At 45.0% G+C, this 17,432-nt stretch overlaps 1 protein-coding gene across 8 annotated transcripts in view; it reads left to right on the top strand.

Annotated features, from left to right (window-relative positions):
• The first annotated feature begins 2,791 nt into the window (after window positions 1-2,791).
• The window catches only part of NRP1 (neuropilin 1), a 189,255-nt gene continuing 174,614 nt past the window's right edge, over window positions 2,792-17,432 (top strand). For 3 of the 8 annotated variants that reach the window (XM_066233209.1, XM_066233216.1, XM_066233212.1), the window contains exons 1-3: window positions 2,792-3,181; window positions 3,501-4,033; window positions 7,506-7,680. In XM_066233209.1, coding sequence (XP_066089306.1) covers window positions 3,943-4,033; window positions 7,506-7,680 — 266 coding nt within the window. In that variant the 5' untranslated portion in view covers window positions 2,792-3,181; window positions 3,501-3,942. Of the gene's footprint in view, window positions 3,182-3,496; window positions 4,034-7,505; window positions 7,681-17,432 lie in introns of those variants that run through there. The other 5 variants (XM_066233214.1, XM_066233211.1, XM_066233213.1 and 2 more) reach the window with 3 other exon arrangements.

Genomic DNA, 17,432 nt, shown 5'->3' on the forward strand with positions numbered 1-17,432 from the left:
ATTTATGATGTCAGGAAGAGTGATTGATGCATCGATGAGACCCTAATAAAATCAACCCAGAAACACTGGCATGTTTTTTCCTTCGTCTAGCAAGGTCGGTCTGTCTCCCTTGCTGAAGAATCACAGAAATTCAAAAACCGACCCTTGGCAACGGTGAGTGGAATCCAGCAGACGAGAAAAGGGATTATTAGTCAGGACAATTTGCTGTGTACCAACCCACTAGCGGGCAATTATGAATCAGTGCAGTAGGGCTCCATTACCTACTGCTGTGTGGAAGCTAAGGACGGCTCTAGAAAGGCTTCAGATCAGCCAAGAGCAGAAAAACTTAAGTATAATATTTCCCCCAGGGAACATAGTGCATGTTTTATTAGTTGGTTAGAGAAAGCCTGGCAAAGAGCTCATCTGGTGAGCAAGAAAGAAGACAGGCGTTTTCTGCGCAAAGACCCGTGGAAAGGGCCCTTTCCCCGGAGACAGATGGGAGGGAGCAGAGGATGGAGACTGCGGGCTGGGGGCGGTCCCTCTTTGAGTGCACGACCTAGTGACTTTATCTGTTAGCCCGCTGGGTCCAGGCTGGGACATGCACACTCACCCGGGAAAGAGGAAGAGATGTTGGCGGTAGTTTTCTAAAAACAACAGAGTTTAAGCCTCCCGCGTGTGTCCCCTCGCTCACCCCTTGGAGTCACAGACAGGTCAAACGCGGCTCCTGAAGCGAGAGGGCGCCCAGTCACCCCTCGGAAGAAGGCCTGTGTCTGTGACTCCTGCACCCCAGACGCTGCATCCCCCCCACCCCTGGCGCCCCTACTCTGTCAACCTGCCAGTTTCTGATAGGTGCCTGTTACAGTAATATAATGTTAAAGTAATTAAATATATAGAAATATAGAAACATATAGAAGATATATAGAAATAAGGCTATAATATTAAAGCCATTAAGGCAAGTGAATAGGCTACATTCGCTGGGTGGAAACTAATCTAGTGTGTACAGACATGATAGGCAGACTGTGCCTTTTACACAGAGCCTGTGAAGTTAAAGCTAGATAAAAGGTGGCTTGTTGTGACAACTCTGTAGATTAACATGAAAAAGTTAGCTCCCTGCTAGGAACTCCCAAAAAATGTCTTGATTTGATAATCCCGTAGATTAACACCTATTAGAAGGTGTATGCCAGAAAAGGGTACTAAAGCCAAGGGGCCCCCAGCTGCAGTTACTCCGTCCAGACTCCAAAGTTGAATGTGGACTGTCTCCACACAGCTCTGCACTCAGGCACACCACAGGATTTGTAAGTAATAAACTGCCTGTGTGATTCTTGCAACTAACTTGAATGTCATTCCTTTTTCCTCCGATGGCAATTGGTCTCGTTACCAATAAATAGAATCCTCATAGCCACCTCAAGAGTAAGCGCAAAGAGGCTGCCAGCCCTGCTGTTAAGAAGTGTCCCACTGCATGGGGAAGTCGAATCCGGTGGCCTGACCTCATAGAGCTCTGGCTGTATTGGGACAACGCCCATCCCTAGCAGCCTCCCAGTGATGGGCTCTCCTTATCCAGAGGGCGCAGCCCAGCCAGTCCCAATCCTCTGGCTGCGCCCCTGCAGGGGAGGTTTTCGGGGAGGTGTCAGGGTTCTCTAGCCTCACTTGCTTCCCCAGGGGCTGCTCTGGGCGGGGCTGGCGCCTCTACCTCGCCTCCCACCCGCCCTCAGTGGGTTGTGGTATGGGTCTGCGCCCGCCCCTTCCGCTCAACCCAGGCATTGGATTTCTGGCCTTGTACTGCCACCTTCCCACCCCGCGCTTCCTGGGTCCAGGGATCAAGGAGGAGGAACCTGGCGAGGGGAAGGAGGTGCTCACAGGCAGGGGAGCTCGCGGAGTCCAGGAGGCCGAATCTCCAGCTTGGAGGCAGGGGCTCCAGCAGGCGGAAAGAAAAGCTTAACCCAGAGGAAAAGAAAAGAAAGGGTCAGAAAGAGAAGGAGGAGGAGAGGGAGAGAGAAAGAAAAAAGATAGAGAGAGAGAGATGTGAGAGGCAAGTGCGGGCGCCACGGGTTTACCTCCGCGCGCGCGGTGGCGGCGGGGATAGGGGGCGCCTGCACCCCTGGGGACGCGCGTCACCTCTCCAACCCGAGACCAGCGAGCGCTGAGTCTCTGCTGAGGTCCGCGCATCTGGGGCTCCCTTTCTCCTGTCCCGCCCCCAGTCCTTCCGCCAAAACCTTTGACTAGAGTCTCCTTGCCAACATTCCTAAGTCTCCTTTGCCAGCCCGTTACGCTAGGTAGGAATAAGGCTTAGTTTTCGGGTGTACTAAAACTACGATCTCCAGGTGGAGGGACCTTTTCACCTTCCCCACGAACTCTTTCGGAGGGAATCCGCGGTCAATTACCCCTTTCAGAGACCTAATCAGTAGCCGAAACCGGTTTGTTCCCTGAAAAGTCCTTGCCATTCATATCCGTAGGGGCCTTCTGCTGCGGTTCTGGGAAAGCCTCTGCCTTGCAACCGGGGGCATCCCGCCCTCAGCCCGGGGACAGGCGGGTGGGCGAGAGCTAGAGGACCTCCGTGACAATGGTCTGCGGCCAGGAAAGGGCACCGTTAAAGCCCTTGCCAAGAGTAAACCCCTCTCCCCGCCGCCACTGCTCCCCCCAACCCTGGGGTGCACAGAAACCGGGGCCATCGTACCCCTAATTTCCAAACCCGGAACTCCTGGGCTCCAAGAATTGGAAGTGGGCGGGGTCGGGCAACAGCTGCCCCCTAGCTGGCATCCCCTCCCGCCCTTCGGCATTCCGTCTGTCCCCGAGGAGAGGGTTCCAAATCTACAAGCAGCCGATTGCGTGGGGCGACCGGTGCTCGCCCAGGCGCAGGGCAGGGAGGAGGTGGTCTGACTCAGCTTGACGTGGCAGCCACGCTGCCGACCCCGGCCCTGCGATAGGGTGCGCCTCCCACTCCAGCCTCTCTGCTCCGTCCCTGCTGCCCTGGTCCGGGGCGTCCAGGGGTGCCCTTCAGCTCCCTGCCGCAAGTCTCGGGCCGGCACCACGGGGAGCGGCGAGGGCTGGCTCGGCGCTGCTCGCCCCGCGGGCGCGAGTGCGGGACTCTGGGTTGTGGGAAGCAGCCACCACCTCCCGGGCGTACCGTGCTCCCAGTGGCTGGATCCTGTGGATCCTGCGAGAGCTGCCGCCGTTCCCAGGGGTCGCGAGCGAGCACGCCGAGGTAAACTGGCCCGACCTTGTCGCTGGCACCCACCTCGAAACCCCCATCCCAAACACGCCCCCCCCCCCCCCGGGGAGATCCCTGCAGGGCGTGCGGGGAGGCGGGCGTACTGATGGGTAAAGCACACCCGGGGAAACTTGTTCCTTCGTCGCCTGTCAAACACTGACTCGCAAGCCGGCGCGGGGAGAGGGGCGGGAGCAAGCGGGGGAAGGGCTCCGGGAGCGGAGGGAGGGGAGGGCGGCGTGGGGGAGGGGTGCCGCAGCTAAAACTCTCAGCCTCGGGCTCATCTTCTCATTGCTCGCTCCTGTCCTCCGCGTAGACCACCCGGACCTCCCCTGGGCTCCAGCTCCTCGGCTCCATTGGGTCCAGAAACAAGCTGGATTTTTTCTTCTTCTTCCTGGAAATTGGCCTCCCTCCCTCCCTCCCTCCCTCCCTCCAGCCTCTTTCCCTCCCCCCACCTCCGCCTCGCCGTTTGGAGACCTGGCCCGGGCAGTGGCTCCTGGAAGAGGAACAAGTGTGGGAAAAGAGAGAGGAAACCGGAGCTAAATGACAGGATGCAAGTGACTTGAGACACAAAAAGGGAAGCGTTGCTCTAGGATCCAATCACTGCCTCGCCGCTTTCCTTTCTCCGAGGCGGACGGAGGATTGTACAGCTCGGGTGGAGTTGGAGCGCTTCGGATCGTTCAGATCTCCCCTCCGGCTGGGTTTCCCCTGCCCTTCCTCGTCCTCCCGAGCCTGCCTGGGGACCCGGCGCCGGGAGAATGGAGAGGGGGCTGCCGCCGCTCGGCGCCGCGCTCGCCCTGGCCCTGGCCCTGGCCCTGGCCCCCGCCCCGGCCAGAGCTTTTCGCAACGGTAAGTGACAGGCAGGGGCGCGCGTGACAGCGCCCGCCGCGGGCTCTCGGCTGCCCGGTCTGGCTGGGCTTGGCTGCCTGCCCCGCTCCGATTCCACCGCGCTGCCGGGCTGAACCCGGCACAGCCACCTCCTGCTGGAGGAAACTTTTACCCCAGGAGGAGAAACGAAGGAATCAGACCAGCCCCGGGAGGGCAGCAAGAGTTCGAGTCCCCCAGCCGGCTCCCTCCTGAAGTTGGTAGTTTGGCAGTGGGGGGGTGGAGAGGTGTGTGGGGGGGGGCACCTCCGCTAAAAGGCAGAGCTGCCTCCCTTCCCAGATCTTCACACCAATTACCTTATTTGTGTTTCCTCCCAAAGGCAATTAGATGAAACTCCCTTTCCAAAATCGGACGGCTGCGGAAAGTGGAGGAAGGCTCTACCAGAACTTCCTGGTTCCCTCTCGGCCTCCCCTCGACTGTCCGGTCTGGTGGGGCCTGTTAGAGATAGCGGTTCGCGGTTTGATGGCACTTGCTTTCCCGCCTTTGTGAACCGTCCCTGTTGGTCTGGAGCATGAATGAAAGTTACACTGTATCGGAACAGGCGTCTGATGGGCACAGTGTAAGGCACTGGGCTATCTGAACATCCCTAACCTAGCTGCAGCTTCCATCGAGCCTTACAACAATTCCGTGTTAAGTCCAGGGAAGGCTGTGCTGCGTTCCAAACAGGACCCTGGAACCTAAAATTCTGTGTTTTCTAATGCGATCTGGTTGTAGGCCGGTTGCCTTTACCCTGAGAGGTAGATGAAGGCCGGGATGTGAAATTCTTTACAGAGAGTTCTCAGCAATTATTATTAACTAATGATCAAATATTTACTTTTGCATGGCTTAGATTTCAATCAAAGTAATTAGAAGGAAAGCCTACCCACTGCTTACAGTGGTATATTGTCTTAATAAGAAACTACAAGCAGAGGGTGTTCACACCAGGAGAAATTTAAATCATGTCTTTATGATGGAAGTTAATCTCTTTAATATGCTTTTTGGAGGTTTTGTGATTGAGGCAATAGATTTCCCCCACAGCTATTAAGCAGTGTTCATATAGGCTTGGAAGCAAAACACACACACACACAATTTTGAATGAGGAGTTCAATTTAATAATGACCCCGAGTTCATGGTATATTGCTATAATTTGGTAGGGGATAAAATAACATTCTTCTCCAATTCAAGGAGCTCAGGTGGTTAGAATTTAGAAATTACAGCAACTCAATCTCCCCAACTCCTGAGATTTAATCAGGAGCAGAGATGTTGTTCACAGGATTTGATTTGAAAACTAATGCAAACAGCTTTCAGACTTTAGGTGGTGAACTCTCTCTCCCTCTCATACACACACACACACACACACACACACATATATAATAGACATAATATATATATTTCATATTTATAGTAGATATATATATATATATATATATATATTTACTTTCTTACAGAGATCTGGGGAATGCTTAGTACCTAAGCCTCGGTTGGTGAGCCTGACCACTTAAAGCCATGCTGCTGTGCTTGCAGCGACTGCAGCTTCTGTTCTTCAGCAGACCTCTCAAAGCCATGTCTATCTCCTCTGAGTCCCTGTGACTGCTAAATTAATTCATTAACCTTATTTAGGACTAATGGTCCAGAGTCATTAGAAACTGCTCTTTCTTAATCAACTGCTAGAGGAGACTGAACAGAGTCAGGGAGTCTAGCAGTCTGCATTATCTTATTACACTGTCACTTTCTCAGAAGTCGCCGATTACAGAGCCCTGGCGTGGTCCCGCATCCACCTAAATGTCTTCTGAAGTGACTCTGTCAAGTGACTAGAAGCAGTGCTGCTTTATTTCACTCCTCTAACAGATGCCAGACTCTGCCACAGTGGTGCTCCAACAGAGCTGGAGGATACTTCATGGGATGGGGTCACTTTCCAAGTTGTCTGCGCATTTAAAATAATGCAAGAGCTGGAGTAGAATCACACAACAGCATCCAATATGATCATTAGCTGAGATTCTGAACTCCACTTGCAATATCATTTCTTCTTGGCAGACTTTAAGCTTTTAAAAGCCAAGGCAGGGGAAAACATCAGTGTGAGGCCACTCCTGGTCTAAGAAACATAGAAACGTCCAGCAATTGAAAAAAAACACAACACAATATAATTTATATTGTCTTCCTTTTAATTTATGGGAAATGACTTCTGTAATGCATGTAGCTTTATGCATTTTTGATGTGCACTTCATCTTTCATTTCCATTTGACCTGGTTTTCCTGTAATAAAATTCTGTAGATTTATAAATTCATGCTGAGAGCAAAGAATATCATTCTTTTTCCACAGGGAATCTATTAGATGCAATATTAAAATCTATATATACCATTACTGAAAATTTGTGATTGATAGGCTTACATATTTCACAGCTTTCATACCTGTTCCTCTTACATAGTTTATGCATTGAATTTGTATTGCTCAAAATTAAGCATCAATAAATGTGGCAGCATTTCAAGCTGAGGCTCTCTCCAGTATGAAATCTATCATAAAAAAGAAAAAAAAAAAAGTGTCAATGAGAATCTATGCTGAACAAGAAAGCAGCCCAGAGACTGGTTTATTTGGCTCTTAGTGAATCACTTCAGCATTTGGGTTTTTTGAAAGGAAAGCTCAAAACGAGTTAGCTAACTTTTCCCAGAATGTGAAAATGGAGTTTACCACAAGTGATACCAGATCTCAGGGTGTTGAGGTTTTTTTCAACAAGTAGGTAATTGGAGTTACATATCTTTTCTTTCTGCCCCCTTATTTTGATATGGTCTTCAAGCCTGAGCAACTTTCTTGGGAGAAGTGGAGTAGAAGTATTATATTTCTGCTTCACCAAATGTCCCTTGTTCTGTGTTGATCTGGGAAGAGCACAGATAACCCATGATCGTTTAGCTTTCTGGGCAGCTCAAACAACAACAGGAAAGGTTTATCTTAGAACACAATCCCCCCTCAACAATAACACAGACCAGGTCTATCATCAAAAGCTACACAAGGGCTCCAGTAGCACCATTTAGTCCCCTTCCACTTAGAACTTGCTACTTAATGCACTTACACTTTTAGGTGGATAATGAAGTCTAGGAGAAGCTCCCTGGGGACCATGTTAACATCCACTGAGGGAATTTAATGTTCTTAATGCTAGAAGACCTGTTTCTTGGGACAAAAGTTTGTGGGGGGGCCAGGGGGGGGGCTTGTCTTTAGATCTCGGTTAACTTTCTTCCTGACCCAACATTCCTTTGATCAAAGTGCATTCCTTGGTGGGGTGTTGCTATCAGCACCACCTGAATGACCTGCAGTGCCCTCTCCGAGTCCCCCCCCCCCCCCCCCCCCCGCTCCCTCCTCAAGGAGTTATGGAATGTTTAATGCCCTGGAATTGACATGCAAAGCTAAAACACCTCCCACTGTTGATCTGGGAAAGGTGCGCTGAAATGTTATTCTTTCATTACAGACAAATGTGGCGACACTATACAAATCGAAAGCCCAGGGTACCTTACATCGCCTGGTTACCCTCATTCTTACCACCCAAGTGAAAAATGTGAATGGCTGATTCAGGCTCCGGAACCATACCAGCGAATTATGATCAACTTCAACCCTCACTTCGACTTGGAGGACCGAGACTGCAAGTAAGTGGGAACGTAATTGGAACAGGGCACTGCAGTGCCATCTAGTGGTCACGGTCGTCCAAGGGGGACAATCTATGTGCACAATCTGGGATGTAAGTGGATCCAGGAGGGATTCCAGTCTACGCCAGATCGCATGTTAATCGTATGGGAATTAAATTATGTTCAGTGATGTCGGAGTTCCCACACTAGGAAGATTATATTCAAATGCGCAATCGCTCTTTTCTTACTCCCTCTCCCCCTTAACGCTTTTGGTTTGGGAACTCTTTTAAAACTGTATATACATATTTCTCCCAGTTCCCACCCCCCACCCCACCTTCGTGTTTTTATTTAATATTGCAAGTCTCTCGCATTTACTGTATTGAAAGACTGTGAGGTTGGATATTTCTGTAACACATCTGTGGTCCATGCTGTACTTTAAGAACTGTATTGATTGCATTGGCATGACCAAAGAAAAACATCACTGAAAATAAAGAGAATATAGGGTAAGTTGGATGAGGGGATTTTTATAATGGATTAATGATCACAAGGCTCGTATTGAGGATGTGAAAAAGAATAAATGCACAGTGAATACAGTGGGACTCAAATGTGAGCCAGTGTGCTGCATCTGTCTTAGGCTTGCTCACTCCTTCTATTATTAAATTACTAAGCATTGTCAAGTTCTTATGCCAGACTGCATTACTATGAAAACATTCTCCCTGTAGAGGCCATCTGCATCATGTTTCTTCACCTTATGTGAAAATAAAACCGGTGTGCAGTTTTCCCCAGTCCAGAATGTCTCTGTTGACATGTCAGGCAGCAATCCATGGAGACCCGGCTTTACTTTTCTCTCTGGATGGCCATCAGACCTCCCTGGCTCTGTCCTGTCACCCCACTCTGTCCTGCTTCTCCTGGTGTGTTCTCCAAAGACTCAAACCTGAACAGCAATTTTTAATGAAGTTTAGACGTACAAATAAGTTTTAGCAAAGGAAAACAACCTAGTTAAATCTAAATTCTAAAGTGTACCCCAGGGACTGATATGTTTCCCAAGTTTTAAAGTGGCTCAGTTTGATATATAATTGTATACAATATATATAGGTTACTACTTCATTGGATATTAACTGTTATGCAGGCACATTCATTATTAAAACTATTCTATCTACAAACACATAACCCTTTTAAGGAAGAAGAGAATTATATGAAAATATTCTTACCTGTAGAAAGTCCTCAGTAACCTGTTGAGTTGGTGGGATAACCTAATTTTTCATGGACGGGTTAATGAATTCGTCTGGTGAATTCAACATTCTGGTGTCTAGAGAATTAGCATCCATTCATATCCTGTTGATTAATTTCCAAATAATCAGCTTACATACAATGCAGTAAAACGATGCTGATTCTAATTTAACCTTTGTTCTGTGATTCAGAAATGCTTCCAGGGATTAAATTGACTTTTTAGTCTTGTGTGAAAGTTGTCATTAATAGGGTGTTGCAGTGACCTCTAGGACACAGGGAGTTCACTGTATCATTATTTTAGGGAGGAGGGGGGTGAATATTCTGTATGGTGGTTTTTACAATGTCGATCACCTGAACATCCTAGAGACTCGTCTTTTATTTTGGTTTTGGTTTTTGACAATACTTAAACTGCTACAAGAGGTATTGTTGAGAAACTCTGAGAATACAAACTCGAGAAATAACATTATTCCCCTAAATAACGTTCTGTTAAATGTCAATCAACTCATGTTTACTAATTCTTGATCTGAAGATTAAGACCATGTATATGTGTAATAGTTAAAGAATTTAGAATAGTCCACAGTTATTAGCAGTGGTGTACTGGGAAATGTTTGACCACTGGGTCTTGGGAGGGGTGGCTCAAGTCCTGATGCACAATATTTGCCAATTTCTGTAGTATAAATACTCTCCCTGTGGCCAATTTCAAACTACTCATGTACTGTCACTATGCACATTCTCACAAAGATATGTGTACAGTTGGTTCTTTTCAGCTGGTGCAAGCCAGCTGCAGGGCGCACACTGGAGTAGACGCGTAAGAAGGGAAAGCCAGGCAAGGGCATGAATACATGTAAAGTGCTTGGTTACCACGGTGTCTGGCACCCAGTAAGCCTTATTTGCCATACCATGGTGTTGAGGATGTGGTGGGATTTGGGTTAGTTTTCTTTTTTTAAGAAGAGAAGAAAACAGATCATTATATTTTCTAGGAAGACGTGATGTTAGTGATGTTAGCAAGGTAATCAAGAAATTCACATGGCTAACAATATTGTTTCTGTAATTATGATGGTGAGGTTTTGTTTTTTTTCCCCCTAATACTAGAGTACAGTGATTTCTTAATTATAGTAACTAAAGGTCTGCTCTCTGTGAAGGTGCCGAATCCTGGCCAGCCTTAAAGGTCTGATATTTGGGGCCTGATGAAGTCAGGGAACCTTGTGGCATGGAGAGTGTCTTAGTGGCATGTTTTGAAGTGTTGCTATCTAATCGTGGTTTTTTTTCCAATAAAAAGTCTAAAAGCAATATTGGATGACCAACCTAAGACATTGCAATTACTATCTTTCCAGGCTAGTTTACATGACTCTTGGTCATTGTTGAAAGTTGTAGATGAAATTCTGGAAAGGTGACACAATTTTTACCTTCTTTTGAAAGGGTTGTGAGAAGCCTAGACAGCTTTAAATTTTACAGGGAGTTAGAATTTCCTACAAAAAAATAGAAATCACCAGAAAGTCTTGGAACAACAAATTCATAGATTTCAAAAGTTTTTGTTAGATGACCAAAGCATAGATTTTTGGGTTCTGGTGGGTTTTTTATTTTTTTATAATTTATATTGGGCTACTTTCAAAATTGTATTTAAAATGATGCAAAGCTAGTTACATAAATCATATCTAGAGAGCTTTTAGTTATTATTGCTGTCAAGAACAAGCCATTGTCTTGAGATATTTAATATCTTTCCCTTTCTCAGCTATATTCTGTGTACGTGCTGTACCAATATCATAAGGTCACAATACGGGATAATAAAATAGTGGGTCTGAGAGCCCTTTGAAAAGCTAAAAGTGCCTGACTGGGTAGTGGTGCAATGGATAGAGCATCGACCTGTGATACCAAGGACTCAGGTTCAAAACCACAAGTTCTCTGGCTTGAGCGCTGGCTCACCAGCTTGAGCGTAGGGTCACCAGCTTAAGTGTGGGATCACAGACGTGACCCCAGGTTGCTGGTATAGCCAAAGATTGCTGGCTTGAGCAAGGGATCACTGGCTCAGCTGAAGCCCTCTGGTCAAAGCACATATGTGAAAGCAATCAATGCATAACTAAAGAGCCACAACAACAAGTTGATGCTTCTTTTCTCTCTCCTTTCCTTTCTGAATGTCCATGCCTGTCCCTCTGTCTCTCTCTCTCTCTCTTCAAAAAAAGAAAAAAACGTTTAAAAGCTCCCTCAAAAGAAGTTACATTTTTATGAAAGTAAGTATATGTCAAGCTAAATGTATTAACCTAGTAATGGGATGAGCTGATATAACACACCATGCATTTTTTCTTGATACTGTCAGTATTTGTATAGTCAACTTTCACCAGGTGAAAGCTCAATAAATCAGTTCCTGAGCACATTTACTTTATTGAGAAACATCTTTGAGACCCAAATAAATAGTTATTTTTCTCTATGGTATAGGGATGAATAAGTAATTAAATAGGTTAGTTATGGTAGAAATTTTGTTTTTATTTAAATTTTACAGTTTTATTTATAATTAAATAAAAAACTATTTTACAATTCTAACAATACAATAAAATGTATTTTATTTCTGTGATTTATTACAAGTTTTCATATGAATAAACACTAAGGCTGACTCAGTACCTTAGTAGACTATGGATCTAACTTTACAAAAAGTTTTTACAGTGCATATGGGTGGCACCGTTTCCTTAGGAAAATTAATGTGCAACTTGTGCCTGAATAATTTGAAAATACAACCACTGAGTCAGGTTTCGTTACAAATAAGCATTAACCCATAATATTATAACCATAATATTATAAGTCCTTGAATTCTTTCATTGAGCAAGGGGCATCGATTCATCATTCAGCAGAGCAGTAAGTAGAGCATCTGTCTGCAGGGCTAACGTTTGTGCTAGGACTTCTAGGTAGATATACTGCCTGGTTCAATGTTATGTTGACATAACAGAGAGGGCTAGAGAATGTTCTAAGAGTGGAAGGTGTTCAGGAAACAGAAGGAGTGGTGATTTCTCTTTCTTGCACCAGTAGAATGTTTCCCACTGGTGAAGTGGGGCGAGGCAGGCATCTTGAATCTCGTAAAACTTCCTATCTGCATCATAAACAAGAATATCATTGATACCGTAGTTAGACTTTACGTAACTTTCCCAGTTGCCCAGCAATGCAGCCTATCAGCATGATAATTTATAATAGTTTGTGAGTAAAGAGGTGTGTGGTTACATTCAGATCAGATGTCCTCATCTGGGGAGCAGTAAAAATTTCACAGACGTTGGGTTAAAAACATTAAGAAAATTAATGTGAGGCTCCAGAAAGAGAGTCTAAAGAGGTGACAGTGTTGGGGGGAAACAGCCCAGTAGTGGTCTTCTTACTGACAAGTTCCTGACTCTAGTGACTGATTATTAGTGCTGTTGAGTAGGATTTTCACCAAGACACCAGGGTAACATGCATGCACCAGGCGAGATGCTTTTCTGTGTAGAATTCAAATTTCTTCTTTGTGTAACACATAATAGTGACTTTTTTTTATTTAATGCAAAGGAAGATTTTACTATGGTAACTTAATAGTGAAGTTTGATTACAATAAAATTACAATTAAATGGATCAACTTCAAGTTTGGGAATTTTGTTAAATCATTAATTGTTTCTTTAATGATACTTTTAAATCAACCTAAATTGGTACATACTCTGAAGCACCACTTATTTTATTTATTTTAATGGAATCTAAACTTACTGAATAAAAAATGAATTTTCCCTTTATTTCTTGAATCTGATTATATCTACAAATTTAATTATGTTATGGTCACTTAGCCATTTATTGGCAATTTGGGGAATTTTTGGTTTCCCTAAGTAATATTTTCTGTTTTGGCTTTATTCACTTTGTTCAGCATGTGTTTGTACATTTGTTTTGATTTTTAAAACTTTATTAAAGTGTTATTTATCCTGATTAGTGAGTTCCAAGGCAAGTGCCTCAGTCAAGTGCCAGCTTATATAATTAGAGCATCACTTAGGCCGAAATGAACAGAGACCTTGTTTTATGGAAAACGGTCAGCATTTTATGCTAAAATACTTCTTCATTTTCTATATGTAATGTAGAAGTATGTGTGCTTTTAATTAAAGTTTAATCTATATCTCAGAAAATACACAAAGTAAGCTTAAAGACTGACAAAATTTTCAGGGTGACCACATCCTTGTGACCAATCCAGAGCAAACACTCTTGGCTTCCTGGAGAAGCCTCTGTGTTCACCCTTGGTCGCTAACCTTTGGCTTCAAGGACAACTACTGTCCTGACTTGTGTGATCACATTTTTATAGATTTCAAAATCAGACAGAACTAAACTCTAGTCTTAGAAGTCTATATGTCCTGCCCTCTCACTATAGTAAAGTTCTTTGGAATTTAGAAAGAAAAATATATACTCTTTCCTTTCTAACAACAACAGCAAAAGAGAAAACATAGGCTCAATGAAGCATTTTCTAGTTTTCTTTTCAGTGACTACTGTAGAACTATTTAGTATTTTTTATATATACTGTGGTTTGTAACATAAACACAAAGTTTTTATCTGGAGCTAGCTGTATACACAAGGCAAATTCTGAAATATCTTCCTTTGCTGTATTTTTCCTCATCTTTTTATTGCTGGTGTTGATTTCAAGTAACTTCCCAGGACAGGCGGTGTGAGCAGCACCACTGCCACAAGCTCAGTTCACTTACAAAACTACTGAGTGGGTCAGAATGAACCCTTCTCAGAACAACTGCTGGCCAATGTTGTCACCACCTGTAATATCTTTAGCTACTAGTCAGGCACATACTTACCTACTTCCTTCCTTTGATTTCCCAACATCCATTAGCACCGATTCAATTTGAACAAACTCCATGTGTTGAATAAAATTAATTTTCTTTATGATTTCTCACTATGAGCAATCACATTTGATCACAATGAATTTTGAGTACTGCAAGGTTGTGTGTGTGTTTGGCTTTTTCTGTAATTCAAAAGAAGTAACCTTTACAAGAAGCGAAACGAGGTTAGCTGAAATCTTGTCAGATTGGATCAAAGTGTGGTTGGCATGATCAGGCTTTCCTTTGGGTAGGAGCCGCTTAAAGAGCGATCCAAACGAGACCTGTGCCTTCCCCCCGCATGCGTACTCTCAGCTCCTTTCTCTTCAGCTCAAAGCACAACCTTTGCACACAGGCTGACGCACTTTGTGTGCGTGTGTGTGCACATGTGAAGCGAGCTACCAAGTAAACCTCATTAATTGCCGTTATCTTGTTCATTCGGGCTAATCATTAAGCCTGAAGAAGAACAAGAGACAAGATTGGTGTTCAGATCAGGTTCTAAATGCCTCATAACTGGGTGTTTGTAATCAATCCTGCCGGTAGGCATCGGTGACATGGCAGAACGTAGCCCCTAGAAAGAAGGGTTCCTTTCCTCCTTATCTCTGATCGAGTAAACTGTTTGTAGGTCAGTGAGGGATGGCATTAGGTCAGTACAACTCTCATATGGGCTGTGAAGTGTGCCAAGCACATGTCAGCTCATGGCTGACAGCACTTAGCCTTCACAGAGAGTTTAAGAAGTGAACTGCATTCATTCAGAACTCGACCAAAATCTGCAGAAGAGCAGAAAGAGAGAAAAAATATATTTTGGCTCCTGTCCACTCCATTGCTTTTCAGTGTGGTTTGGCTCTTTGGCAAGCCCAAGTCTGTAGTGCACATACCTTCTATTTACTTGGTCAATATGTTTCTTTCTCCTTGGACTTGAGCAATAGAAAGTTTGTAACGGAGCGACCGCAGCTGGCTCTGACTGCTGGGTCCTCACTGTGTGCTGCTGCGTCATTCGCTGAGCACTGTCCGTGGCCTGCCTTACTCTCCCTATCACCCATCTTACAGATGACAGCACTGAGGCTTAGGGAAAGTCAGTGAGCTGAGCTCAAATGCTTAGCCACTGCAGCAGATAGCTTTCCACCTTTGTGACCCAAGGGGCTTGGGCTATGCCTTTGGAATGAGAAAATCTTTTCTTTTATACCTCACACAAAAGTTTCGATATGAATCCACTAATTCTGAGTCAGGAGTTAATTTTTAAATGTTTAGTTCAGAGTAAGTAAGCTCTCGTAAGGAAAAAAAATACTGCATAAAAACTTTCAAAGAATGGGTGATATTCACTCAGTCAACATTTTTGTTAACTTAGGAAGGTCATCCTAAGGGAAGAGTTCTGAATTCTGGTCCCTGGCCGATGGTGTATGGAAGCACAGAGCTCGCGTGAGTGCAGGACTTGTTGGAAGCCTGACAACCAGGCAGCACAAAGGCTTGGTTTATATGATTGGCTCAAGGGACATGTGAGCTCCCAACCACGTGCAGGGTGTCCGTCCTGGGAAGTGAGAAGGCTGCATTCTCTCTCAGGCACTGCTCATCTATGGGGTTAATCTCAGGCAAATAACCCAAGAGTTTTTCTCTCCCCCCAGGTCCCCTCTTTGGGACATTCTGATAACTTGTATGTGCCACTGGTGACTTGGAAAGGGACACAGAGAGAATGTTGGCTCAGGCACTGGGTTCCTTTGAGAAACAGAATATTTTTTGAGAAGAAACAGATGCTTCAGGGTATTTTGTTTTTATCTGGTCAGATTCATGTGTAATCACTCAGCCAAGTTGGAGGTGATGGCTTCTTGCTTCAGTGAGTGTCTAGCATGTCACAGAGAGACTGGTCAGTCCGGGATGAAAAGGGATCTACAAGTATCCTTACTCAAGCTCTTACATTTCTCTGGAACAGGCAGATGTGGCAAAGGCCAGTCAGTGTAGCCATGACCCCCAACTCCTTTCTGACGCTCTAACCAATGTTGTATGAGAGGTTAAGCTATCAGTGAGATGTAGTGAGAAAAAGTGAGATGTGGGTCCAAATATTAGTCCTTGATAGACAACTTCAACAAAATTAAAAATAGGAAATTCCCAAATTCACATAAAAGGAACACATGTTGACTCAAAGAAAATGGATGCTGCAGAGCCCCACAAACTTGGTAGCACAGGTTGATTTTGTCTGATGTGAGATTGTGGTGTTTTTTTTTGTTTGTTTGATTTGTGGGGTTTTTTTAGATGTAGTGACACCTGACTCCATGAGACCCCTTTTTGACCTTTTATCTTGGTTATGTAGTATTCATTCTTGAGTCACCTGAGAGAGTGGACATTTGTAGAAAAGAATTAGATTTTTAATTTCTGGATCAATCTACTCCTTTGAAAAAAAAAAAACATAGAACCCAATAAAACTAATGAATCTTTCTGACGTGGGCAGTTAGACTCTGTCTGCCCCTCTGTGCTAACATCCACCTGTGTGTTCAGGCTCTTCCTTCCACTTGAACAGGAAGGGTTCTCTCCCTCACTCTGTAAAGGCAGAAAGCACATCTTGCATAGTTCTACCATCCACAATTCAGCAAGGCTTGTCACACAGTAGGCATCAGTTTAGTTGACCGAAATGGCTGACAGCTTTGTTGAAATTAGAATCTGGTAGTGAAGACTAGAGAGAGGTAAAAACCTACCATGTCTCCCTGAATAGGGTTTGTGGTTCGCAGCGGGCAGCCGGGAGAGTGCCCAGTGAGACTAGGTGAAGGCAGTGAGTGAAGCGAACTACTGTAGGTTACAGCTCAAGAGTGTGGTCAGCCTGAGAGTCCTTGGGGAAGAGACTTCAGACAGCCTAGATATGGAGGTCCCCCTGTTTTCTCCCACCTGGTCAGAGGCATCAGAACTGGAAATTTGGAGCTGCTGGTTCTGTGGAGCACACATGAGGGCTAGAGGTGGTCTGGGGAGTACCTGGGTGGTGGGCACAGGGTCTTTCACACCACCAGCCGGCCCCTCTTCCATGGCATGTGTTTGCCGCAGACCTCACCCGGCCTTTGTTGGAAGCGAAATATCACCAAAACTGTCCTGGCAGCTTCTTCCCTTTCCAAGAGGTAGCCCGTAACTGTACTTCTGAAGGAAGGTTGGAGACATGATGTATAGGGAAGGGTGGGTTGTTTTGTTGTTTTGTTTGTCAGTTAGTTTGTTTTTTTAGCACTGTTTAGTATTTTCTCTCTTTTATCTCCCACCAAGGCTAAAGTTTCCTTATTTTTTACTCCAGTGCCAATTTCTTTGTCCTTGGCTAAGGACAGTAGCAAGTCACCATTAAGATAGATTAGTGGAGTCCTTGAGGACACGTCCTCATTTCCCTCTTTAGCTTTTGTAGCATCACACACCTGATGTGTGTGTGAGTTCATTAAAATGAGCTGGGGACTTCTGATCCTCAGGGGACTGTGTTAGCAGCTCCCTGTGAAAATCGTTCTGGTGAGAATTGAGGACACAGCTTATAACTGCACCTCTGCCATTCACTCCCATCTGTGAGATGGGACCGGGTCGTACAATCTATGAATGGCTTGATCATGGTACTCTGGATACTGTGGTTTTGACCATGTTCACAGTGCAACTCAAAAGATGTTACAACATGAGAGTCTGATGGAGGAACAGCCACTCATCTTTTTCCCTTTTTATTCTAAAAGAAAAAAAAAAGTTTTCCTTCCTCGACCTATCTCAGTAACAGAATGTTGATGA

Source organism: Saccopteryx bilineata, chromosome 5 (genome assembly GCF_036850765.1).
Source record: "Saccopteryx bilineata isolate mSacBil1 chromosome 5, mSacBil1_pri_phased_curated, whole genome shotgun sequence".
Taxonomy (NCBI): Eukaryota; Metazoa; Chordata; class Mammalia; order Chiroptera; family Emballonuridae; genus Saccopteryx; species Saccopteryx bilineata.